Here is a 27,562-nt window from a genome sequence, read left to right on the forward strand (position 1 = left end):
CCTTAATAGCATAGAGAAAATGTATTATAAATGAATCCTTACTTAATTGTGTAAAGATCTACTAAGAGCCATTGACTGTGATGTATCCAAAGTTAATTATTGGAATGAAACATCCTTAACAGATGCATTTAACTTCAAAATTTATATTGAATATTGCGAATTCTTGTGGTAGCAATTTAAAATATGTAACAAACTAAATGTTGTTGCAATATACTAAATAAATGGTTGGGTAATAGTGCACTGGGGGACCACCCGAAGATTTACCCTAAAGTTTTTTTTTTTTTATATTCAACTGTTTACGGGTGTATTCGGGTCTGCTGCAAACAAATTTCATAGTTTAAATTCTTTCTGACAAGAGTAGCGTACAATAGTAACACCGTAAAATCCAATGCTTTCTATAATAGCTTTTGTGCAATGGCCGCCATCTTTTTCTTTTTTAAAAGGAAAAAAAGTGTTATGGTATTTTTTTTTTTTTCTAAACAAGCGAAAAAGAAAACGATGTTTTCTTTTTTTTTTGGGGGGGGGGTAAAATTTGCCGTTCTTAACATGGGTGAGGTTGGGGGGTGCCTATTCCGACCGCCGTTCTTAACATGATTAGGTTGGGGGATGTCTATTTTTTCAGTTACTCTTTTTTTTTTGGGGGGGGGGGTGAAGAAGCGCCTCTATTATCCCAAAGAACCAGGTATGTAAACATTTTTCAATAATTATTTACAAAAACTTTTCTTTATGTTTACAATCCATTTTATTTAGTTAAGAAATTATTTTCTAAAGATATATTGTTTATATGTTTACATTTTGTTTAAAAGTAAAATTAGGACATTAATTTTAAAAATATTGTTTATATCAATCTTCATTCAAAGAGGTTACTTTTCGGTAGCTTCACCCGTTTTTAACCTAAAATTTCCGAATTTCAGAACGAGGCTCGTCTGCGGGACCTACTCCTTTAATTTGCACGCCCAAAAAAAAGTTACCAAAAGGACGAGAGGAGCTCAAAAAGAATTTACTGAAAGGAATGAAAACATTTCTCCTCACCTCTGTTACCTAATTTCTTCAACAGAAAGAACATCTCAAGAACAACCGTTTTGGAAACTAGCAAACTTCAAGCTGACATAAGTATTCCATTTTTTTTGTATTTGTAATTATAATTGAATATAATTTGTTTTTGAATGCAATAACTTGTTGGTTTTTAATTGCCTGGTGCCAAAACCCATTTTATACTTAATAATTTAGGTGACTGAAATAGGAATTAATTTTTTTAAAATATAATTTGACCCCAACTCCCATTTTTTTTACCTCTTTTTTTACAATTGTTTTCTCAAAAGGTGGTTGAAATCGTTGAATCGTAGTCGTTTCCTGACCAACATCACCATTGGAAGGTATAAACAGCGATAATTCCGAAGGCACGGACGTAACACATAGCTGAGGCTGCGCGGGTAAATTGTTTGTCTGTGTTTTTGTGTGTGCATTAGGCGCGTGATGGTGGTTTGAACATTTGAGCAAAACGTGTTTTCCAGCGTCCGAAAGTCTCGTCGTGGCTCGACCTTTGCACGAAAGCGATTTGTGCTTTATGCAGGACCAATAATAAGTCATCTTGATACAGCTATGTTTCCACATTAAATAACCCCGGATAATCAACATGTCACCTCCTTGTCGCGATAGGACAGTCTCGCACGTTTCTTCCTCTTGGGGAAGATCCATATTTTCGGTTGCTTATGGAATTTGAAGTTGTCTCTGCTTGAATTGTCTCCCAAGATCCTTTACCGCATTCAAGTTTATAGAATTCTACGGTATTTTATAATGAGAGTTTTAGTTGAGAACGACCCTCAAGAAACAGAAATACATTTGAGAATGTGAGTGTGACATCGAAGTTATGTCCCTTAGTTTGTTGTGAATGTCATAAAATAATTGAAAATATACGTGTTTCAGCCGATTAATAAAACCTTCACATATATTCTTTTATTTTCAATACACTCAATTCAACTTTTATTTGTTTCAAAATTTTTTAGGTAATTATTATTTAGATTACTACTTTATTCGGCTACATGCGATGGATAGAATTAGTTATTTATTTTGCACTTTAACTCTTCTATTCGGTGAGACAAAAATATTCTTACATGGTGTTTCACGAAAATATGTCCCTACTGAAAATTTAAACAAAAACTCCAATTGTTTTCGCATTTGATCACATTTAGGATTTTGTTGCAACAATCGATATTTGGGATAGCCATTCAACCACAAGATGCTGAGGATGCTCTAGCAAAGAAAAGGAAGCGCTTATGTCAGCGGATCAGGATCATCAAATCTAAGGAGATAACCAGCATAAACATAGCAAAAATAAGCATATTTTGCAAGATATAATTTGGGACGCTGAATTAATCAGTATAACAATGAAAGAATGTTAAACGAAAACAAAAAAAAAAAATGATTACACACACAAATTTTTTTTTTTTTTTAATTTTTTTTTACTATTCTGTAGTTTCATTTTGCAAGGTATAATTTGGGGCGCATAATAATTAACGTACACAAAAAAACGAAAATAGAAAACTTTTTTGAAGTAGATTTTGAAGTATTTAAACCGGCAATGTAATTTATTTTTAAAACGAAATTAAAAAAATTAAATAAGAAATTTGTTTTTCTTTATTTTTAGGTATCAGTCATTCTGTCTACGATTAAAGTAGGAAAAAATAACAACGTTCAAAGATTCTGCACAAGATAAAGTGTTCGGGGTTTTTATTTGGGGGGGGGGGTCCCTTAAATAAGGGAAGCATTGTTCTTCGGCTAATTGGACAACAATTTCTTGATTAATCAAAAAGTTTATTTAATTTTTGTTGTTGATTAATTAACATAGTTTCATTGTAATAGGTTGTTTACTTTTGTTTTGTGTACGTTAATAATAAGTTTATTTTGCTACTTAATATGGTTATATTTTTAAGTTCGTTGATTAACTTTGCTAACTTATTTCCTTTTTTGTAAATTGCTTCAGCAATTTCCGGAACTCGGCTACAGTAATCATTTTTTTTTTTTTTTTTTCATTTAACATTCTTTCATTGTTCTACTGATTATTTCAGCGTCCCAATCTTTCAAAATATGCTTATTTTTGCTATGTTTATTTTGGTTATCTCCCTTAGATTTGATAATCCGTTAACATAAACGCCGAAAAGGACTTGTGAAATTTACGGACAATGAGGAAATAATAACGTTATTATTAAGAAAGCCATTCATAAAATGGGGACCGGAGGGGGTGCTTTTTAGTTATTCTGTATTTTCACCCAACAATTTAAGAAACAAGATACCGTAAAAATTGAATTTAACTCGAAAATCCAACTTCAAAAATATCATGGTCAAACTGCATAAGCACCAAAATAAGGCATTCCGGCATATTCCTCGAGACATTTCGGTAAAGACGTAGCATCTTCCCACCTTCAAAAAAACCTTTAAAATTACCACTAGTAAAAGTTTTCGGGGGGGGGGGGGCTGAAAACGAAAATAACGTTTAAAATTTCAGGAAACAAGTAGTTTCAACAATCTGAAGAAATAGTTTCAAAAAGTGGGGGATCACTTTTCTATATTAATTTAATGTAAAATGAGCAACCATTAAGGCCATCCTTTTGTTGTGGGGAGGAGGGTCAATGTAAAATGAACACAATTTAACATAAAATGGTCTAGTAGACCAACCCAAAACCTAATTTAAAAATCTTGTTTTCTAGAGGTTTCTGGGTGTGCTGAAAACGAATATCTCATTTAAAATTGGGGTTAGCAACTAGTTTTCACGATGCTGAAAAGATACTTTTCCGCAAGTTTCATGCAATCAAAACAAATATGCGCATACAACAATGGCCACCATTTATAATATGAGGAATGACATTGCTAAATATCTGGAAAAATACTTATTTGCAGAAAATTTAAATGCGATATTTTATCAACGAACAGACAAAAATAATGTTATTTCCTGTTCATGAAAATAGGCTTGCTAAGTGCATCAAGCTGATGGCAGGATGAGGCTGGGAATATACTTCTGAGGAGGTTAAAGAAACTGAGATGGAGTTTGTTGAGATCAACAACATAGAGAAAGAACCCTTTTGTGAATAGTCATCCATTGTATGACTTACTACAAGTGTTTTTATGCCATCATTCAGACATAGTGCCTCGTACAAAGATAGAGAAGCCTGAAGTCATTGCCCAGAGGTTTGCGCTTTTGGATAAGTAGTAAGAGGAAGGACAGCTTAAATACTGTTGAAATTTTAATAAAGAAATAATTTTTATTTATTTTTTTATACACACACATTCAACATTCGACATTTAGCGAGAGGAACGCACTCTTTGACCGGCCTTTGCAGGTCACTTCCATCATCATCATCATCATTATAATTCCCTTTCAGCAGTCTGCTACTCTCCTACCCTCTGGAGAGAGAGGGGGAGGAAGAAAGGGCCTTTGCCCATTTTCATCAGTTCGAAGATCCCCTGCCTGCTAGGAAGAGGTTTTATTTTGTGTCCGTCAAAGAGATTTGACGTTAAATTCGTCACAGGTTTTTTTTTCTTTCTCCTTTAGAAAAAGACTCTGGTTATTAAAAAGCAACAAGGTTTTATCGACTGGAAAATTAGTCCCAGTTATTAAATAGCAAAAGGTTTTATCGACTGGGAAATTAGTCTCTAAAGGATTAATACAAGAAACTGGCTGTGTTTTGAGGATTTCTTTTCTGTAAAGAACAGAAATTAATTTTGTCGTCAAGTCGAGCAGATTATCGGCACATGTGATCTCTAGGAAATATTTTTTTTTTTTTTTTTTACACAGTGATCACCACTTATCAAGGCCAGGGAGCCACTCAGGGATAAGGGTTATTGCAAGTACATTACGTCAGTGTGGAGATTTGACAAAGTGTTTACTTAAGGGGGCAGTTCATTAGGAATTTGTTAACATTGGACTTGAAGACATCCAAGTTGTAGTCCAGTGGGAAGCAGGCAGACGGAACAGAGTTCCACAGGCGTGCAGTTCTAAGAAAGAAGCTTTGTTCATGGAATCCGCGTTTTGATTTAGGCACAGATATAGAGTGGGGAAAATTTTTCACAGTGGATTCAGCTAGACGGGTGTTTTTCATGAAAGATTAGCGAGGGGGGGGGCAGAGATTGGAGTTCAGACGAGCACCTGCCATGGAAATAACGATAAAACAAGGATAGGCTCGCAACGTCTCTTCTGTGGGAGAGAGGTTGCAGGGTAGAGAAAAGGGCTTCCCCACTAAGCCACAAAGTCTATTTTGTACTCTGCCAAGGCAGGATAGGCTGTTTTTAGCAGCTCCTGCCCAGATATGGCAACAGTATTCCATCCTTGGACATACTTGACAATCAAAGTTTCCTTCACAAAAAAAAATATTCCATTAATACCAGAATTTATCCCATGAATTATTTTACTTGTACACATAAAGCCTACCAAAGCAGCTTTATTTTTTTCGTTTCTTTCCTTTGCATTTAAAGGTATCTGAGCCTACACAAAGGAAAAATATTTGACCTCTTTCTCCCACTTAAGGTCAAAGAGACTTTAATCGTTTGTGATTCCTTTTGAAAAAGAAAGAAAAACATTTTGTTAAAAGGACAGAACTTAAAACAAGGACTTAAAAAAACTGTTTTCTGTTGTTATATGTTCTTTTCTTTCAGCCTTTCTTACAAGTAAGAATTGTCGTCTTTTTTGTATTATTTTCTTATTTTAAATGTTTCTTAAGGGTTTTTTTTAAACTCTAGCTTTGTGAAATAAAGGCAATCGATAACTTTTTGTTTTAATAAATTTGGATCATTTTAAACACTTTCGGGTCTGTATTTCTTTTGCTCATTTCTATTAATTTCCCATTTCAGAGAAATTTGCTTTATATGCTTTTTTTCCTTTTTTTTCTTTCATTTTTGTTACCATGGAAAACGGATTTTGGTAACGAACCCAAAATTCTGTTACTTTGCCTTTATTACTCTGAGTCTTATGCGTTTACAAACAGCATAAGACATTTTCTTTTAAAACTCTATACTTTGCCTTTATGTTTTCAAAGTCTTATGTATTTACGAGATACATAAGACATTTCTCTACAATTTTCTAAATTTTGCTTTCATCTTTCCAAGTCTGATATGTTTCTAACCACGTGGGAGCTTTTAAATTCTCCTGCTATTTCAACTTGTCTGCGTGACGTCAGCACATGAGTTGTGATTTTCCCTTTCCATTAAGCTTTACATTAGTCGGGGAGGGGGGTTACTATTTTAGACTCTCTAAAAATTTAACATTTTGAGCAAGACCCATTTCAATTTTATCCGGTTATTTATTGCTTTATTTCAATTTTTGTATGTAATTTCGCAAGCTGTTTCCTACCATTTTTGCCTGCCACTGCGTTACCTCTACCTTTTATGTGCCTGCTCCCTTGACCATGTCGCCATTTTGAACTTTTTAGGGAACTGAAATTTAAACATTTTTGCTTCAGAATTTCTCCCCTACAAATTTGCATTTTCCTTTTATTTGTTACGTTAGTGGAACACCCGTAACATTTATTGATACAAATTTAATTTAAAAATTGAATGTATTTACTTTTCTTCTTTAATTTTGGTATGTGGAAATTACCTTTTACCTTGTGATTTAAGCAAGAATTTAATAAGAAATTTACCTCCCGATAATTTAGTCATAAACTGCAGGTTTTTAAGAGATATTTTGCTCTCCTATCATTTTTTAATTTACGATAAATTTATTTATCAGCAATTAAATTATTTTCCCATAGTCATAGTGGGTGTATTATTTAAAAGAAAAAGGTTTAAAAAGGAAATAGGTTTCCTGGTAGATATTTTTATTCCAGTAAATTGTATACGTTTATTTCAACAGAGAATTTATATCTTCTTTGTTAATTCATTTATCCCCAAACCTTAGCGCCTCAGGTTTTAAGAAGAAAGGTTTAAAAGAAATATTTCCTTTCTTTGTTTTCGACAATAGTTGGCAGTTGTGTGCATTTAATTATTGTAAGTCTACAACGTGGGAATTTACCCGCCAGACTTAGCGTTAATAATTAAATTTAACTTGTAGTTTCCTTCTGACTTTGGTTCTGTCTTTGGCCAGAAAAGGGAAATTTCTTTGTACCTTTTCAATTTGAATAATAGGGTTCTTTTACGCTTAGTTAAGAAATTGAAGAATTTATTGTGTTCCCTGTTAGGATGTAAACTTCTGTAGATTTCTATTTAGAAGAAAAATCTTCTTCTGCTCGTAGTGAAAGAAGAGAAAATGCTGTATTTTTCTGATAAATAAAAATATTCTATCCTTTTAGGAGAAATATATAGTTTCCTGTTAGAAGAAAAATTCTTCTGCACTTGTTAAAATAGAAAAAAAAAGTTTCTTCTGTCCTCAGTCAGAGAAGGAAAAATTGATACTTTTTCTGTTAGAAGAAAAATTAGAAAAATTCTGCCGCACTTTTGCAGTTAATATAAGAAATTTATTTTTGCCCACAATCTTGAAGGATAAAATTCCTTCAGAGGTCATTTGATTTGTCCCAATCCAAAGTGCTTCCTTGGAATTGGATTTTCTCCTTCGTTAAGCCCAAATTTGTATCCACTTACACCTTAGGGTGAATAATTAATAATTTTATTTGTACAATTTTATTGTTTAAAGTTATTACTAACGCAAACCCCAGTTTAATGCATATTTGTTTTAACTGTCTATAAGAGAAAATTTACTTTAAAATTTAGCTAGAATTCTTTGTGATAGTTAATTATTTTTTTGTGATAGTTATTCGGCTTTAGTTTACATTTATTTAATATTTTTAAAAGCCTCAGCATGTCCTCAAATTCTTCTTACCGTACATTGGTAGAGAAAAGGTTATTTGCTATGGATGCTATTATTCTCAACCTCAGCTTCATAAGTTTTGACAGGCACGCCGCCCTCCGGGGCCCGGGCGACAAGATCAAAGTGTAGTATCTGTTCCGGCAGATGCTGCAGGCTATGACTAGCAAAGACCAGATGTGGGGGCAACCCCACATGCCTGACCATTAACCAGCTCCCATTTCCCACCTCTCGGGAGCTGGTCCCCTTTTTCCCTTCCCCCTCCCTTCACTCCTCACATTAAAAATCGGCCTTGTGCCTAATTTGCTCGGTGGGGGAGCAAATAAACACCATCTGTTCCGACAGATACTGCAAGCAAAGACCAGATGTGGGGGCAACCCCACATACCTGACCTTTAACCAGCTCCCATTTCCTACCTCTCGGGAGATGGTCCCCTTTTTCCCTCCCCACTCCCTTCACTCCTCACACTAAAAATCGGCCTTGTGCCTAATTTGCTCGGTGGGGGAGCAAATAAATATCCTCAGCTTCATAAGTTCAGACAAAAATTGTACTAAAGTTATTTTTCGAAAAAATATGACTGAGATTAGAGAGGGCTTAGACACGTTTCTTGACTTGACTGAGCAAGTCTATGCTTGTTTTTCTCCTGAAACAGTGGATTTAAAATTTTTGGATGTGGATGCTTCTTGGGTAGATGCATTCCAGAATGGTGTTAGAGAAGCTATGCATAGTTTAGCTAGTGGTAAGCTAGGTGATTCTATTAGTATCCCGGTGCTCTTTGATACACCAACGATAATGCCAGTCAAGGTTTCCGATCCTAAACCAGAATGCCCGGTTGCTGAGGCCAACTCTCTAAGTACTGGGGAATTCGGCTTAGTGAGGGTCAGGCCACAGTTAGAAATTGTGAGGCAATTAAATTTAATCTGCCTAGATTGCAGCTTGCCTTAAATATAGCTAGAAAGAATTTAAATTTGTTAGAAATTTTTCTGTATTCCAGTTTGGTCCATAATTTGTTGAGCATGGATCCCTGGAATTTTATGCAATTTATGAAGGAATTTAAGTGGGAATTGTTTAGAGGCATTGTACCCATTATTAAAGGGAAACAGCTAGGGTTTTTAAGCAGTCCGCTGATAGTTAGGGAGACTGTTTAGATTTGGGCTGTTGCCAAGATGGCTAAGCCCTGTTTTCTGCATGCGTTGATGCGCATGTTAATCCTAATGGGTACATTACCACTAACCATTTAACATACCCTTATCAAGGTGAAAGTAGTTTCGGGCTTGATATGAGCCCATTGCACCGAGCAAATAACTCTGAAAAGGGTCAGTGGAAGGACAGGAGTTTGACTTGTTACAACTCCTTCCAAGGAAAGGTACTGGATAAGCTCAGTATCTTTGTCTCATTAGAAGTACTTGCTTTCAGTACTTCATTTGGTGTAAGTATGCACCCTAGGAGAGAAAGTCTCTCCAAAGTTTTCAGGATCTCAGGTCCTATATCCCTTTGTCTCTGTGTGTGGATTATGGGGAGAGTTTTAAGCGAGAGTTTAGCAAACTTCAGCTTGACTGGATTTTTACAGTCGAGTGTCACCAAGCTTTAGAATCTGGATGTTTGCTGGCTACATCATTTGTAATGCAGCCCGTCTGAAGATCTGTGAGGGCACAGATTTTTAAGATGTTGTAAGACTGAGGTGAAGTCTCTGAGGCTGGAACCTGGAGCTGGGGATCTCACCCTGGAAATTTCAAGCACCAGGGACTTGGATGTTTTTAAAAGACTTGTCAGTCTTGGTTTGTTGGGCTTGATGTGTGAAGCTCAGCAGACCTTTAGTGCTGCATTTTCCCTGCACAATTTATGCAGGAAATATATTGCGGTTTTATGTAGCTTCTTTAATCAAAAGGAAAGCTACATTCGCCCCAATCCTATTTTTTATAACTGGCTTGTTATGGATTCGGGAGATAATTCAGACTTGCCTGTTAGTCCTTGTAATTTAAACTCCATAATCAAGGACAGCCGTTTTCATTTTCATCTTAAAAAAACTCCCTAAAAACAAATAGAAAATGAATATTTTTTGAAATTTTTAATTGCCTTTTTATTAAATTTTTGTATTAAATTTCGACCTTTTAAAAGTAAAAAATTAAGCCTCTTTAAATTTTAACCTGATCTAGGTTTTAAAAACTTTTTTGTTACAATAATTTTTTTTTCTTTTCTTGTCGGGAGAGTGTTGAAATTTTAATAAAGAAATAATTTTTATTTATTTTTTTATACACACACATTCAACATTCGACATTTAGCGAGAAAACGCACTCTTTGACTTGCCTTTGCAGGTCACTTCCATCATCATCATCATTATAATTCCCTTTCAGCAGTCTGCTACTCTCCTACCCTCTGGAGAGGGAGGGGGAAGAAGAAAGGGCCTTTACCCATTTTTATCAGTTCGAAGATCCCCTGCCTGCGAGGAAGAGGTTTTATTTTGTGCTCCGTCAAAGAGATTTGGCGTTAAATTCGTCACAGGTTTTTTTTTCTTTCTCCTTTAGAAAAAAACTTGCTAAAGTTTCATTGTAATTTTGTTCCAATTATTAAAAAGCAACAAGGTTTTATCGACTGGAAAATTAGTCCCAGTTATTAAATAGCAAAAGGTTTTATCGACTGGGAAACTGGCCGTGTTTTGAGGATTTCTTTTCTGTAAAGAACAGAAATTAATTTTGCCGTCAAGTCGAGCAGATTATAGGCACATGTGACCTCTAGGAAAGATTATTCAACCGAAGTTTCCTTCACAAAAAAAAAAAAATTCCATTAATACCAGAATTTATCCCATGAATTATTTTACTTGTACACATAAAGCCTACCAAAGCGACTTTATTGTTTTCGTTTCTTTCCTTTAAATTTAAAGGTATCTGAGCCTACACAAAGGAAAAATATTTGACCTCTTTCTCCCACTTAAGGTCAAAGAGACTTTAATCGTTTGTGATTCCTTTCGAAAAAGAAAGAAAAATATTTTGTTAAAAGGACAGAACTTAAAACAAGGACTTAAAACAAGGACTTAAAAAAACTTTTCTGTTTTTTATATGTTCTTTTCTTTCAGCTTTTCTTACAAGTAAGAATTGTCGTCTTTTTTGTATTATTTTCTTATTTTAAATGTTTCTTAAGGGTTTTTTTTAAACACTAGCTTTGGGAAATAAAGGCAATTGATAACTTTTTGTTTTAATAAATTTGGATCATTTTAAACACTTTCGGGTCTGTATTTTTATTGCTCATTTCTATTAGTTTCCCATTTCAGAGAAATTTGCTTTATGCTTTTTTTCCTTTTTTTTTCTTTCATTTTTGTTACCATGGAAAACGGATTTTGGTAACGAACCCAAAATTCCATTACTTTGCCTTTATTACTCTGAGTCTTATGCATGGACTATGTCATATGCCACAAATCAAAAGATGTGGTACAAAAGAAATAGGAATACGGAAGCCGAGACAGCAGAATTTATTATGCAGAAAGGACATAATATTGCAATATTAAATAAAGAAAATGAGAACAGTGTTCTAGTCCATGCTGACCAAATAAGATCCCAAGGAAAGCAATCGGATAAGGAAATGCCTTCCGAGCTGCCCACTATTGGCGTAACAGAAGAGTTAATGCAGAATGAGACTGCAGAGGAAGAAGTAGGAACGAGTTAAAAAAGGAAGAAGTAGAAGGGGACAAGTCAGAAGAGGAAGATCAAATTATGCAGGAGGAACAGTTCAATCATCAGGAAAGACGTGATAGATTCAGATCTCCAAGGAAAAAGAGAGAGAGAGATAAAGGAAGATGTTCAGGAGGGCACGAGAAGAAGTACAAGAAATACTTGCACCATAAACCCCCTCCATTATAGGGAGATGTAGTGATATGCAAATTAAGTATAATTTACATATGAGCAACTAGCTCATATTTATAAAATGACACCAACTAGAACAGGGGTTTGTTGAATACTTACTTAGCGTTACACACAACATATCACATATCAAATGTAACAGAATTAAATCAATTTATTAAACATCAAGGTTACGATTACTCAGGTGGGCAATAAAGCCAATCATGTAACACTAGGGGTAAATGTTAGCGAGGTAAAACAACTACCACCACTGGATTATTTCTAAGCAAACCAAAAAGAAAAAATATTGATCCGGATTAAATATAAAATCTTTAAAATCAATTGGAAATACAATTTTTCTTAAGAATATGGACCAATATTTGACTTGTAAAACAAAATTAACTATCTACCTAGTAGTAAAAAAGTTATTGACATCAAAGAGACATTAACTGACTACATATGAGAAGTTAAGAGCCACAGTACCAAATCAGCAAACAGGTCAAGAGAGAGAGATACTGATTACCTTGCAAATGCAGAAAGGAAGGAAACTAGTCACATACTTATTTTCTGGAGTGAGAGAAAAGAGTGAATACTAATTAAGCATTCATTCTCCCTCACTTTATGTAATTGCAAACATTTTACCTCTAGTGTCTACATAAAAATGAAACAAAATTTCTCTAAAGCATGTATAATTGTAGCAGCTGCAATTACAAATAACCACAGCAGCAACGACAGCTTGGGGTTTACAATTTTGAACCTGTGTTTGGTTTATAAGCTCAACACTGATTGGTGCAAGTATTCAACTCCCTTTCCAGCTTGCCCAATCACAGGCCGTGTTTCAGACAAGCTGGGCACATAATAGAAGTTGATAGGTTTGTTAATGTATAGTTTACTTTCTCTTTTAGTGGATAGCGCACGTTACTGAGAGCAACTCCATGTGGTTCAAACGAATCCCCAAATTTCACTTTTGGAACTCAACAGAAGCCCTAACGCCCACCTAGAGCTCAATTTCGATAAGGAGATATATAATCAACCATGGTTACCGTACAGTGTTCAGTACATATATTTGAACTCTTTTCTCATCAAACAGAACTTTATAACATTTTTGTCTTCGACCACCATATTTGTGGACTTATTCTATTACTAACACTCATCCTTTTTCCATTCCTCTTTTATAAACACGTTACAAAGATGACCAATAAAGTTTGTTTGAATGTTAGAATGAGACGTGCTTTTTCTATTCTACAAAATTGCTATGAGGAAGAAAAAAAAACTCACCTCGTTAGTTTCTGCTGTCTTCTTCATACTACTGGTACTACCCTTTGAAGAATTGTCAACCTTTGGTGTAGAAGGCAACATACTAGAGCCGGAGGGAAACAAGCTGTTGGATGCCTTTATCGAGGAAGAACTGGCTGCCTTTGTCGGGGCAGAACTAGCATTGTTTAATGTCTCATCTCCAATATAATGAATAACAACTTTTGTTTCATTGTCAAACAAGCGGTACACATGTTTCTGAAAGCCGTTATTCTGGCCCTCGCTTGTTATTAGATAGAAGAAACTCTTCCTTAAAACTGGAGTCCGGTTTATGGTCATCGTGGAAGTGCCGCGGTTGCACCAACGGTAACCATCTTTTCTCCACCTGTCAATGTCCTGAAGAGTGTTTGCTTTGAACAAGTAGATCTCGCCTCCTGATGGATGCATCGGAGTTTTCGTTTCAAAGTTCTCAATGGGAAGATTTAACAGATCCATGGCCTTTTGGGTTTCCAAACCCTTATAAATTATTCTTGGAAATCTCTTCATTTTTTACTTTGCCTTATGGTTTTAGAGTATAGATTTGAAGCAATAATGCACATCAAAAATAAAATGGGGGAATTTATTATTAAGAAGATTGAAAAAGCATTTTTTTTCTTCTTTTTTTCATATAAATCAATGTTGAAAAATTATTTTCCTAAGATAATTATAAAGATAATTTTAATAAATTATAATATTTATCAAACTTTAATAGTTATCTTAATATTAATCTGATCTCTTAATATATTTCAGTGTTTATCTAACAAAGATATTTATATATTATTATATCTAATTGTATATTAATATTTATCTGAGATCTTAATATTTAATATTATATTTTATTATTATATTTTAATATTTATCTAACTGATACATAAATATTAATCTTATTTTAAAATTGATCTTGATAAAAGTATTTAACCGATAATTTACACAAACTGCAAAATACTGTCTCGTTTTAATAGGGATAGAATCCCTATCTTCTTAATTTCTGTTAAAAATATTAATAATTTAATGAAAATTGCGTGTATTCAGACAGCATTCAAGCAAATATTATTTAAAATAACAGAAATCTCTGCTTAATGTTTTTTAAAAAAAAATTTTATTTACTATTCCAATGACATTTTTGTGTTAAATTTAAAAAAAAAAAAAAGAGAGAGAGAGAGAAGTAAAAAGTCTATTAAAATTGCAATTTTAAATTCAATTAAAATATTTTCAGGGTTGCACTTTTGGGTGCGTCCATGCAGTTTTAGAAGAAGCTCTGTTTGCCTGTTTTCTTACATTTCAATTTGAAATCGTATTTTCATTATCAAAGATGTAATGAAAGTAACCTTAAATTCCTTCGTAATTTTTTAAAAATGTTTCTCGAAAATAAAATGAGCACATCTTGCAATGTAAAAGAATTAAATCATATTTTTAAAAATAGAATAATAAAACTTAGACAAATCAAAACTGTCAATATGCCTCTAGCAACTTTTGAGCGTCAAGAATTGTTTTAACAAAATGAATATAAGTAATTTATACGAAAATTGAAAACTTTGGGAGATATGTTCATTACTGCGCCATGACAATTAAGTAAATACCATTGGCTTTATTTGGAATTCAATATTTTGAATTTCGAAATTATAATGAAGAAGCAGCATGTACTATATATTTAAATAGATTTATTTATTCACAAAAACATTTTGCGAAGAAATCATTTTTAAATTTGATTAAGTAAAAAAAAAAAAAAAAAAAATTTAAATTACCTAAATTGGTAAAACTTGTCAAATTTTAAATTTTCTAAAAATGCAGATACAATTAAATAGACAAGTTCCCCTTTGGCAGAATTAAGGAATTTTAAAGCACTTTACTTACACGATAATTTTCCACAGAGCAAATTTACTACATAAATTGAAATAAATTACAGTTCTATGATTTGAAAAAATTAAAGTATCGATTTAAAAAATTTTATTTTAATTTCGTCTATTTTTTTTTTTTTTTTTTTGCGCAACTAAAGCAAAAAATATGGAAAGTTCAACCCAAAAAACTTACACGTTGCGTTAATCATTATAAAGTTTAAAGAATTTTCTTCTAATGTTATTCCTCGATAAAAAAAAAACAATATCGAATTAAATAAATTGAACGTGAGGAACGAAATAAAATGGTCACGATCTTTAAATTAAGTTCACGGAATATTTATACGGAGCTTTTCTCTCCGGAAGTGAAGCTGGTTACAAAATGCCACGTTTTTTGTTTTTTTAAATATATATATATATATATATTTTTAATAAATTAAGCTATAAAAATGTAGAAGTTATTTTTTTTATATATAGAATATATTCCGTCATGAAAAATAGAGGGGTAAATATGTTCCAAAATGAAATTTTTTTATTGATTTTTATTGTATTTATTTATACTTTTCGTTTTTGGGGTTTTTTTATTTCTGTTGAAGACACAAATTCTCACGGATCACGTGATCTAGCAGCATAAGAACCAAATTGTTTGATAATTAAAAACAATTGTTTTGTCTGTTCGTGAAAGATTGCATTATTTATTTATTTATTTTAGATTTGCTGTAAAAATAAATGTAATGCATATTTTTAAAATATAGAGCAGAAATAATTACGTAAAAAGAATTTCAATATTTTCAGATTTTCACTTAGCAAGTCCTTCATTATTATGAGTCGGTAATCACGGATACTTATTAATTTTTTTTTAAATTCTATTTTTAAATATAAAATATCGCAGAAGCAAGCGATTTAAAATATATTCTGGTGTAAGAATTTTAAATTAAAATATAATTTTTTTTTAATTCATTATTGATTATGATTATTTCAGGGGTTTTAATGCAAAAGTTTGTTTCTTAAATTTCTATATCCGTGATATCACGGGTTCTTTGCATTTTGGCATTGAAGACCAGACCATGTATTCGTATCTAAATGCTTGAAAGTTAATCTCACGTTCAAAACCCAGGAAATTTGAAGAGGAGAAAGACGAAAGACTCGAAGATATTCGATATTAATTGTGAATACAATCATTATTATATCGTTTTGTCAAACTATTTTCATCACGGCCATTACGTGTAGTACGAGTAGTGGTGACCCTTTTAAATGTTGCAGTATTCGTCTGCTCAACTTGCGTGCGAGGCGACTTCACTCACTTTGAAGGGAAACTTTTTTGTTATATACTACTTCCAAAACATTGATTATTTTATAGAATAGTGGCGCGACCGAAAAATATGGTTTTCTTTCGTTTAATTGTGTGATAAAAAACAAAAATAAAAAATAGTTTACTTAAATCTAAACAGAATTTAACGAACTACCGTAGCTTAAGTTCTGTGTGACTGAAACACAAAACTCGAGGAAGGATGCTTTCCAGTTGATTAAAGAACGTGATCGTTTTCAAGTCCAATGTTAACAAATTCGGTATAACTTACAGTTTTAATGTTATTTATCATTATTTTTATCATCATTATTTTAATAAAACATACTTTAAATAAATATAAATTGTTTTGTAGTAATGTCTGCTAACACTCATTTCACTCTTTATATTCTAATAATGTAGTCACTTATCATCAAGACCCAAGGACCACTCAAGGACAAGGGTTAATGAATGTCAGGTGGCCGGCAAGACAACACCGTGAGGATTAGTAGCAATGGTTGAAATTAAACAGAATCTGATCAAACAGAACGGCGGATCAGCAAGAATTTGTGGTTAATTTTTACATTTTTTTTCCACCTTAACACTCGCCTATTTTAAAGGTGAGTGTTAAGGTGGAAAAAATGGTTAACGGTTTTCGGGTATGCTGAAAACGAATATCACATTTAAATTTTGCACAGGAAAATAGTTTTTTGGATATAAAGACCTTTACTATGTAATGTAATCCCTTTTTTTTTCACTTTTGTTTTCACTGGTGACCATATTTTTATGTGCAAACGCGTATACATTTTTATGCGCATGCATGTAAATGAAACTGCGAGAAACAAATCGAACAACATTGCAACCAATTTTTCCAACTGAACAATTACTTTTGGGTATGTTTTACAATCCACAGCGATTCGAAAACGTGGCTATAAATCAAATATACAATAAATAAATGTTACCAAAGCCAATAATAGTTATTTTGAAACCTACCTGCATCATTTTTTGGTGTTTTTAAGTAGTTTTTAAATGCTTTTATTTGATCTCAGATATTAACTCTACTCAACCACCACCCGCAAAAAAAAAAAAAAATTAACTTTATAAATGAGCAAAAAAGAGGGAGATTTGAATCCGGCCTCTAAAAGAGCAAGAAATAAAAATGACCCCCACCACCGCCAACTTAAAAAATTTTTTTTAAATAAATAAATAAAATCTTTCCTTGCGTGGCCAGAACTTCCTAATGGCAAATTTTCTTTTCTCTTGGTTTCATTTACATACATATGTTTGCGCATAAAAACATGGCCATCAGTGAAAATATGAGGGATTACATTGCAAAATAAATGTCTTAATATCTGGAAACTACCTGTCTGTGCAAAATTTAAATGTGATATTCGTTTTCAGCATACCCGAAAATTCATCATTTTAAAGGTGTGTTCAGATGAAAATGACAGAATTTTGGATTCGTTACCAAAATCCGTTTTTTATGGTAACAAAAATGAAAGAAAAACAGTGTGAAAAAAGCATATAAAGAAAATTTCTCAGAAATGGGGAACTAATTGAAATGAGCAAAAGAAATACAGACCCGAATGTGTTTAAAATAATCCAATTTTATTAAAAAAAAGTTATCAATTGCCTTTATTTCCCAAGGCTGAGGTTAAAAAACCCTTAAGAAACATTTAAAATACAAAAAAAAAAAAATAATACATAAAGGATAACAATTCTTACTTATAAGAAAAGCTGAAAGAGAACATATAAAAAGCAGAAAACAGTCTTTTTTTTTTAATTCAGTCTTTCTCTTAACAAAATGTTCAGTCTTTCCATAAAATGTTTTTTTTTCTTTTCCGAAAAGAATCACAAAAAAAAAGCTTCTTTGACCTTAAATAGGAGAAAGAAATAAAATATTTTCCCTTTGTGAAGGCTCAGGTACCTTTTAATTCAAAGAGGAGAAACAGAAGACCATGAAGCCACTTTGGTAGGCTTTATGTGTACAAATACGGGGTAAATTCTTGTATTATGGAAGATTTCCTTTCTGAAGGAAACTTCGGTTGAATAATCTTTCAAGTTCCTAGAACAAAGAGGGGATTTTCTTTCTAGGAGCGATACTCTGCTTGTCTTGTCAGCGAAATTAATTTTTGTTCTTTGCAAAAAAGAACTCCTCAACACATGGCGGTTTCCTTCGTTAATCCTTTGAGAATAATAATTTACCAGTTGTAAGACTTTTGTTTGCCTTTTAATAACTGGTATTAATTTTCCAGTCGTAAGACCTTGTTGTCTTTTAATGACTGCAAATAAAATAATGTTAACAGTTTAGTACTTCCCAATGGAGTTCTAAACAAACGTCTTTCTCCAAAGGAGGAGAAAAAAAACCGTAAGAATTTAACGTCAAAACTCCTTTTTTAACGGAGCCGAAGTTAGCCGCCTTCTTCTTGGCCGGCTAGGTTCGAACTGATGGAAACGGGCAAAAGCCCTTTCTTCCTCCTCCTCCTCCTCCTCCTCCTCCAGATGTTAGGAGTGTAGCCGACTGCTGGAAAGGGAACGATGATGATGGAAATGAGCTGCAAACGCCAGTCAAGGAGTGCGTTCCTTTCCCCAAATGCCGAGATGTTGAATGTGTGTAAATAAAAAAATAAATAAAAATTATTTCTTTATTAAAAATAAAGTAAAAATTTACCCCAACTCCATCATAGATGTGAAACGTTGAAATAAAAACTCACTTAAAACAGGAGGGGGAGGGGGCGATAAACTCAGTTCATGATTTTTTTCTTTTTTGGTCCCCTGACAAAAGAAGGGTGGGCCTATGAATTTACCCTTGTCCGTTCATCTGTCCACACTTTTCTCAATAACTATGCCTTGGAATTTAAAAAATTTTTGCACAAACATTAAATATGATATGAGTAAAAAAGTAACAGAATGGATTTTCCGTGAAAACTCTGGTAGCTCCCCTAGGGGTGCCTTTCGGGTTAAAATGGCTAAAATTGACACTTTTGTGCTTATTTAATTTGATGTCTTGGATTTTTATAAAACTTTATGAAAAGTTGTAACTAACTGATATCTATATAATTTTCTTTGTCTATACTTTGCGATAACTCTTGGGTGTGCCCCAGGGACTCTTTTAAGGCTCATAAAAACACTCCATTTTTGGGACTATTTTACCATATTTCTCCAAAATTTTCTGTGTATGTCTATTTAGCAGTTTTGCATGGTGCTGAACTCAAATTTAAATATATTAAGGCCTTTTGGGGCTAAATGGGAGGGGGGAAATGATGGACTTAGTCATTTCTTTTTTTGCATGGTGTAGAACTCAAATTTACATATGTTAAGGCCTAAAACTGCACTGTTTGTTCATTTTCACCAGGATTTGACGTCCCATGGGGACTTTTGGGGCTAAATGCCTCGTTCACTGTGCACTCACGGGAGACCATGCATACATCACTTGTTTTTTTAATTTTGCATCCCCATATGATAAAAATGCTTTTGCTTCTTTTGTATTTGCTGTTTAAAAAAGTTTGCTGTACCTACTTCTTTGCCTACTCACGACGGTAGAACTATACACAAGTTCAGGTTTAAATGCGAGTAAATAAGGGACATTCAATAAAAATTGCATCAGTCTAGAAAGATTTCTCTTTCACTGACGATCCTATACGAGATAAATTTTGTGCTTTCTTTCAGAAGGAATAGTTCATGCTTAAAAGTTAATAAAAAAAGTAATAATTACTTTTCCTACCGCTACTTGCCTTTTGAATTTACTTAAATGAATTTGGTGTAGGATTATCTTTTTTTTTTTTAATAATCCAATTAACGAAAGTAAATAAACATGTTTGTCTCTCCACATGAAATAGTTCAACTGTCTAAAGTAAATAAAGAATCAAAGAAATCTATATATCTATAAAAGTGAAATATTCTCTGTGTGTGTACATTTCTCTACCAAACTACTCTATCAATTTTCAGACTATAGACTCGAAATTTGACAAAAGGGATATTGAGATTTGGAAAAATCTTTTTCATCGGTTTTTGGTAAGAAATTTGGCTGTCAAGGGGTCAAAGTTCAATGATTTGACCTTTGAAAACGCTACCAAACTTCTTTGCCACTTTTGGGTCTAAACACTTGAAATTTTAAATGTAAATTACTTGGACATGGATTAAAGCTTTTAATTTGATTTGAGTCCAAAACAATAAATGTTGAAGGGTAAAAATTGGGGTCAAAGTTTTAAAAATTTTACCTCTGCGGTCTCTACCAATTCTTGGTCTAAACATTTGAAATTTTACATAAAGTGTATTCAGACATAGGGCAAGCTTTTTAATCGGCTTTTGGCCGAAAATTTGGCTACCAAGGGGTCAAAGTTCAAAAGATTTGACCTTTGCAGTCTCTATCAAACTATTTAGCCAATTTTGGGTCTAAACATTTGAAATTTTAGATGTAGGTTACCGGGACATGAGTCAAACATTTTATATACATATGCATATAAAGTTATGAACAGTACATAGGGCCCGAGCAAAGCCGGGCTGAACTGCTAGTCTTCTTCTATTCTATATATATATATATATATATATATATATATAGAAAAGGCAAAATGTGTGTGACCATTTCGTGTAGGTCTTCAAAAGGCTTTTCGAGCACACGCTCCCGGGATCGTTACTATCGCTTAAAACTGTGTACATAGGTCCTATATAATAATATCTAGGAATTAGGAAAGCGCATAGCGTATAGATTTATTTACGTTGATTTTTACAAAATTATTGCTATTTTGGCTTCTCGCGTGTTGATTGGGCTTTTTAGTATAAATAAACTGAAACTGCGCCGTGAAAAACGTCCAGAAGCAATCAGCTTTGATCAATCTTGTATATCAGACAGTCAAATTTCGATAAACAAACTCAGACGCTGCATGACTTCTATTTGACCTTCTTAATTAGGTCAAATGGAAGCAGCAAAGTTAACTTTTATTACGCACACCTTTTTTTATAGTTACATAAATAAATTCAAACATGTCTACGCTGTATGTCGCGGTGGCCCAATGGTAACATTGCACAGTTTTCTTTTTCACACATTAATTTCCAACTCAAGGCTACGGGTTCGATTCTCATACTCACCAACCAAAACATTTTTTTATTATTATTTAACACCCCCCGGAGTTTTGATTTACCTCAAGACACACGGGCATCGCCGGGTACCCCCCGTTAGTATATAAAAGCAAAAATGTGTGTATGTGTGTATGTTCGCTTTTTGTGTATGTCTGCAAAAGGCTTTTTTCGTCGGCCTTCTCGCTTGGCTCGCTTCTTCTTAAAACTTATCTAAATGATAATATATACGACTTAAGAACGGGGTTCGTGTGTGTATTTAATTTGCTTGACTTTCACGCGCTATTTTTTCCAAATATTTCGATCACCACATGTTTCTATCGTTTTTCAGTATAAAACAAGTGAAAACTGGCTTGCAGCCACGTCATGTTTCAAGGTCAAACATCACGCGACTTAAGTTGTTCGCACCTGTTAATTTCATTTTATAAATGTTAAATTAAGATGCTTTTCATTCCTCTTCTCTCGTGGCTGAGATGGTTAGTTCCCAGGGTTTTTTTCCCCATTTCATTTCCGCCTCCACGTCAAAGGTTTGGGGTTCAAGCCTACTTTCCTACTAAAACTTTTTTTTTTTCTTTTACACCTCCAAACACCCGGCCAACGTTTTTTTTTTTTTTTAAACAGGATTGTTTTGATCGCCCCCCCCCCCAACACACACCTACAAACACCCGGGCCACGCCGGGTAACCCCTGCGAGTATAAAATAAAATTAAAATCTTATTGAAGTAAAAACTTAGTTAATATTTATTAAATATTTTTATCTATCTCCTTCTATTGCATAAAGAAGAGTTGTGTGTGCTTGAAAGTTGAAACTACACAAGACAACACCTACAAAGCTGATGTATCATTTTTTTGGCATTACCTCAGACAAAAGATGAGTACATCTTTTTTTTTCCTATTTTAATATCCATTAATTAGGGTATGAAATGGAGTAGAATTACTTAGAGAAGTTGACATTTGAACAACTTTGTTATCACGTAGTAATTTGGAGAAAAAAATTGCAGAGACATTCCTTAAGAATTAGGGAACGTTAAATAACAACAAAGGAATTAGATTTCTTTTCAGACCATTGTTCTCATCAGCATCATCTGTCCAGATTTTTGTGAGAGGCAAACAAGGATAGAGAAGAAATTCCGCATTGCCTGCAATAACTTCAATGTTTTTCATTATAGTGTTGTATACTAGACAAGTAACTCAGTATTGCTGCTGCGTACTAATAATATTATATTACATTTGTTAAGTAGTATACATTAATCCAAAAGTGCTCAATATTCTAGGTAAAGTAGGTGTGTTTAAACGCTGTACTAACTGAGAACAATAATTTCAATAGCTTTCATTATAGCCTTGTATATTAGACAAGAAATTCGGTTTTGCCCAGAAACAATGCTAATAATAAAAACAGTATTACGTTTGGTAAATGGTATGTGTTAATCCAAAAATGTTTAATACCCTGAATAGAGGAGGTCTGTTTAAACGTTATGTTGCATGCTACAATATCTTTAATGTGTTTCATTATAGTATTGTGTACTAGACAAGAAACTCGATATTGCTCAGAATAAATAGCATTAATAATACATTATTAAATTTTATGTCACTGAATTTTTGAGATGAGGATTGGTTATTGATTATTAAATTTGATTAGTGATATGTGTTAATCCGAAAGTGCTCAATAGCCTAGATAGAGCAGATATGTTTAAATTCTGCATTTGCTGGAGATAATAATTTCAATGTCTTATTATAATGTTGCATATAAGACAAGAAAGTATACCATCTGAGAAAAATGATAGTAATAATATAGCATTAAATGTGACAAATCGTATATGCTTAATCGAAAAGTGCTCAATATCCTAGACAGAGTGGGTGTATGAAATAATAGAATAGTAAATTGGGTAAGTGGTATATGCTGAATCTAAAGGTGTTCAATATCCTATATAGAAAAGATATGTGTTATAATAGAGTGGTACATTTGGTAATTGGTATATGATTTGTGGAGAAAATAAAATCAAGGAACTCGGCATTGCCTGAGGATGCATTGAAACAAATATAAATTTAATTATGTTACTAAGCAGATGAGGAAATAAGAAACTTGGCCTTGCCCGAGAAGGTATTAAAACGAAAATAGGTATCATTATATTATTAGGAGGAAGATTAAAACAAACCAAAAAAAAAACGTGTTGTTCAGGAATACATTAAAACAAATATAGATTTCATTATACTATTAAGGAGAAGATAAAATAAAGCTCTGGAAATATATTAACACAAATACAGGTTTCATTATATCATTAAGGAGGAAAGAGAAAGACAAGAATTCAGTGTTCGTTGGAAGCAATAACTTTAAAACTGAAAACTCAGGTCAATTTCTTACGTTTTAGTAATTTTTTCAATACATTAAAAGAAGAGAGGGGAATAGGCAGAGACAGAGAGACAGATAAAGAAAAAGAGGTTTTAAAATAAAGATGTTGCACACACTTTTTAACCTCTACTATGTTGTTATCTATGGCTGCGGGCAACATTGGGTAGCCTTGCTAGTCTATTATGCAAACGAAAGTTGTGTGTGTGTGTGTGTGTGTGTGTGTTCAGCTAAAAGTAAAAAACTGCACAAGACATACCTATAAAACTGATATCTTTTTTGGCATTGCCTTGGGTAAAATATAAGCACATATTTTTTAAATATTCATTCTTTTGGGATCATAAGAGACAGAATTAGTTAGGCAGAGGGGCAACATTTAGAGCAATTTATCATGTAATAATCCATCAACGATTATTACAGTTGCCAGAGAAAGCAAGAAAGAGGGTAATCGAGAGAAGGAGCGAGGAGGAAATGTAATATAGAGAGGAGGCAGAATTTACCCATGCATGGAGTATTGTTGCCACACTTGGGCTGGTGCATCTATCACTAGTATCTCACTCTTAGACATGGTCCAAAAAAGAGTACAATCTAATAGGTCCCGCAGTTGGCCAAGTTCCAACCTCTGTCCCATCACTGCAATGTTGTTACATCCCTGTGCCTGTTTTATGACTACTTCAATTGAACATGCTCTGATGAACTCATAGCGCTTGTGCCTCTTCCGCGTACATAGTACAGAGTAATTTGATAAGCAGCAAAATCTAACCCCTTCCCTGTTGAAGTCCCTATATGCCGGAAAGTCTTCTACTTCAAGGGTTTCTTCCCTTGGAGTTCTAGACTTTGGAATTCCCTCCCAGTTTCCTGACTATACTAACCTGTTTAAATTTAAATGTAATGTTAACAGATATCTTGTTGATCATCTCCTCACAGTCCCTTGTTAGACATGATCCCTTATGTTCCAAGTGGCAATATGCCTTGTTTGAATTGAAAAAATGAGTTAAAATAAAAACTAAAAGAAAAAGGATAATAGGTGAAAAATAGAGAAAAACTAAAAAGAACAATCATAGCCAAAATCAGGGCAGTGCCAAGATATGAACATGTCAAAGTTATTGACAATTTTGCTGGTATTCAGGTGTGATTATCATTGAATGGCAATAAAGCAAAGACTGTTGGATATTTATGATGGAATCTTGGTGGACAAGTCACACATAGACTAAAGTGTCTTTGTTCATAATACGGTTGGATTGCAGAAAGGATTTTGAATTTTATTAATGATTCCATAAGTGAAATTTAGAGAAGAGGTGTAGCCTGAGTTTTCTTACTTCCAGCATTGTTTTTCGGGGTGAGTATTTTTTCGGTCTGAAGGTCGTTCTTCAAATGAATGTTGCGCCTGACTCCTCAACGTGTCTCAAGTTGTTCCTTATGCAGACTACCCATTGATAATCCTCGGCCAACTTCTGTAGGGTGAGGCCCTGTTCGCTCTCAAGTCTAGAGAGAACACATCATCTAATCTCAGTGTTTTTGGATGAGACTAGGCCTTGCACAAAAATTAAACACTTGAAGTCATCTGCCGATAAGTCAGACAGACGGAAATCCATTGCAGTGTTTATCTACCATAGACGCGAAAGTCAGGTAATCGTCGTAGTCGCTTTTTTGCAGATTAAAGACCTTCCATCTTTTATGAAAGAGCGTAGTATTCGGGCTGAACAGTTCGGATAAAAGTTTGACCGCTTCAGAAAATTCCAATTCACTTGTCATCCTGGAGAGAATATAATCCAAACTTTCTATGTTCTATGGTCCCTAATTTCCTCAAAAGTAAGCGAACTTTTTTTAGCATTGCTCCACTCTTCACAGTCCACGGTGAATAGGTCCTCATATCTCTGACAGAAAGCATTAAACATCCCATCCAATTCCGGTTGGTAGTTGAACTATAGCATTCCATATTGTACTTTAGGAAAAAGCAAAGCTGGCGTCCCTGTGTTCCGTTCTATCGAATATTTTTAACAATAGCTCTTCTTGTCTCTGTTGTTAGAGCATTCTCTTCTCCAACGCTTGTTGCCTCTCTTGAAATTGTAACTGGAGCTGTTTATCACATTCTTTTAAATTTTCCTTAGCTTTCTGCTGCTGGTCCATCTGGGCCTTGATTATCAGTTTTTAGAATTTTGTTTTTAGAAAGTAATTGCCAGCCGAATTCTTAGCTTGTTAATCCAAAGTTCTTTTGAAGTCAAATTAATTTCATTTTTTCCTTTTTTGTGTAGTTAACCCATGTGAAGGTCGGATCCATTCATTGCCAGTGTGTTAAATGGTAATAAAAACGAAAGGAAACAAACATGTATTCACATATATTACAGGCAAGGCGGATTGAGCAATACCATTCCTCAACTGTTGGGCATTTTTGCACACGACCTGCTTAGCTGCATATCAAACCCTGACTGCCAGGCACCAGTACTCGTTACTGTAAGTGACGTTATGAGATAGTCCATTAATCCCATGGACGGGCGTCTCCAACATATATATATATATATATATATATATATATATATATATATCTGTAAAACAGTCTTATAGGATTTAAATTAAAATGTGCAATAAAGAGCAAGAGAGAAATCTTTCTCTGACTGAGGCAGAATGTCATTTTTGCAGAATATATGTTTCTTTCCTTTTTTTTACGAAAAGGAAAGTAAAGTTTGTTATTTTAATCCATGCATATATCTCATGCAATACAAAATTATATATTTTCTTTTGGTAATTAACCCAGGGAGATTTACAAGTTCCAGATGCAAGGCATGCAAAATCATATTAACAGCTTTAACACCGTGAGACGGAGTGAGCATCATGGTGCTTGTTAACGCTTAAAGGGAAATCTGACTTGACTGATTGGGTTTCGCGCACAGTGCCTTTTTTATAGGTGCAGACCGGCTCCAGCAAAAGCTGTTAGAAAAAATTGGATTAAAAGTCAACACCTTTGTCATGTGGGGTGCTTTCAACCCCGTCCGTGACAATTACCAAGTTTCCCATTTATGGTGTAATATTTGCATGGGTGTAGATAACAGATGTATGCGCAACTGGAACGCTCCTTGTCCAGCCACTCTAACATCTGCGGTGAAATCGCTACACTATTAAATGAGGTGAAAACTTTCTTTTTTATGAGGTATATTTCTTGTAATTTCAAATATCCGCCATGTATTCATGTGCTTTGTGAAATGTCATCATAAGAATCGTTACTGCGTAGCTTTAACAAAGGCAGTGAAATGGCGCAAAATAGTGCCAGGTACTAGGGATTAATACCATGCAACCAATAAATTTACGACAGGTTTGATTATCAGATTTGTTGTCAGCAGTCTCACATACCCTTAAAACCCCAAATTAGAGTGGTGGGTGTTCTGTTGTAGCGTAGAGTAACATTTACAGAAGATAATTCCAAATAATTCAAACTTTTGCGAGATTTTAGAAAACCTGTGAGAAATTTTCCACGTACAACCGCCATATTGTTTTGGGCTACCTACATGCTTTGTAAGACGGTCTGTCCTTGGTTTAATTTGAATGCGCCAAATCTTGTCTTGACGCCAATTTGTATTCATGTATTATTTTTTCAGTCTGAGAATGAACACGGGAACAGCAGACTTACAACAGCGGCGCTCTGTCTAGAGTACCAGGATTTTACCTTCTTGGACACCAAACAGTGGGTGAATGAAGGACATTTCTCTAAATACAGAGACAACATAATTGCTGAACTTATTTTACCCAATGAGGATATTTTATGTTCGGCATGATATATTTGATTATAGAAATTTATTCCTATTTCTTTCAGAGACCACAAGGTCCCAAAATATGCCGTATTGGGCACCAACATTCACACCATGTTCACCATGTACAACATGGATCCTTCTAAAAGGAAACCCGAACTAACATTCCCACAGAGGAATCAAACTAAAAGCTCCATGCGTATGGATAGCAAATTCAGCCACGGTTTTTGCAAAGGACTTACCATGACCAAAGATCTTTCATTTCTGATACATTGTGAATAAAATCTGAGTTTTAAAGGTATGGCTTTGTTTGTGGAATTTCATTTGCTATCTGCAGGGAGGAAATTGGGCGTATGGAA

General features: G+C 33.8%; 1 protein-coding gene across 3 annotated transcripts in view; it reads right to left on the minus strand.

Moving 5' to 3' along the window:
* Window positions 1–27,562, minus strand: part of LOC145239758 (uncharacterized) — a 340,227-nt gene that overhangs the window by 310,121 nt on the left and 2,544 nt on the right. Inside the window, exon 1 of one of the 3 annotated variants that reach the window (XM_080103166.1) lies at window positions 12,904–13,389. The exons of 1 other annotated variant lie outside the window; for it this stretch is intronic. In XM_080103166.1, the coding sequence (XP_079959292.1) occupies window positions 12,904–13,374 (471 nt within the window). In that variant the 5' untranslated portion in view covers window positions 13,375–13,389. Of the gene's footprint in view, window positions 1–1,293; window positions 2,368–12,903; window positions 13,390–27,562 lie in introns of those variants that run through there. One more of the 3 variants, XM_080103179.1, reaches the window with a different exon arrangement.

Source organism: Euprymna scolopes, chromosome 19 (assembly GCF_053919585.1).
Source record: "Euprymna scolopes isolate OS-2025 chromosome 19, ASM5391958v1, whole genome shotgun sequence".
Classification (NCBI taxonomy): Eukaryota; Metazoa; Mollusca; class Cephalopoda; order Sepiida; family Sepiolidae; genus Euprymna; species Euprymna scolopes.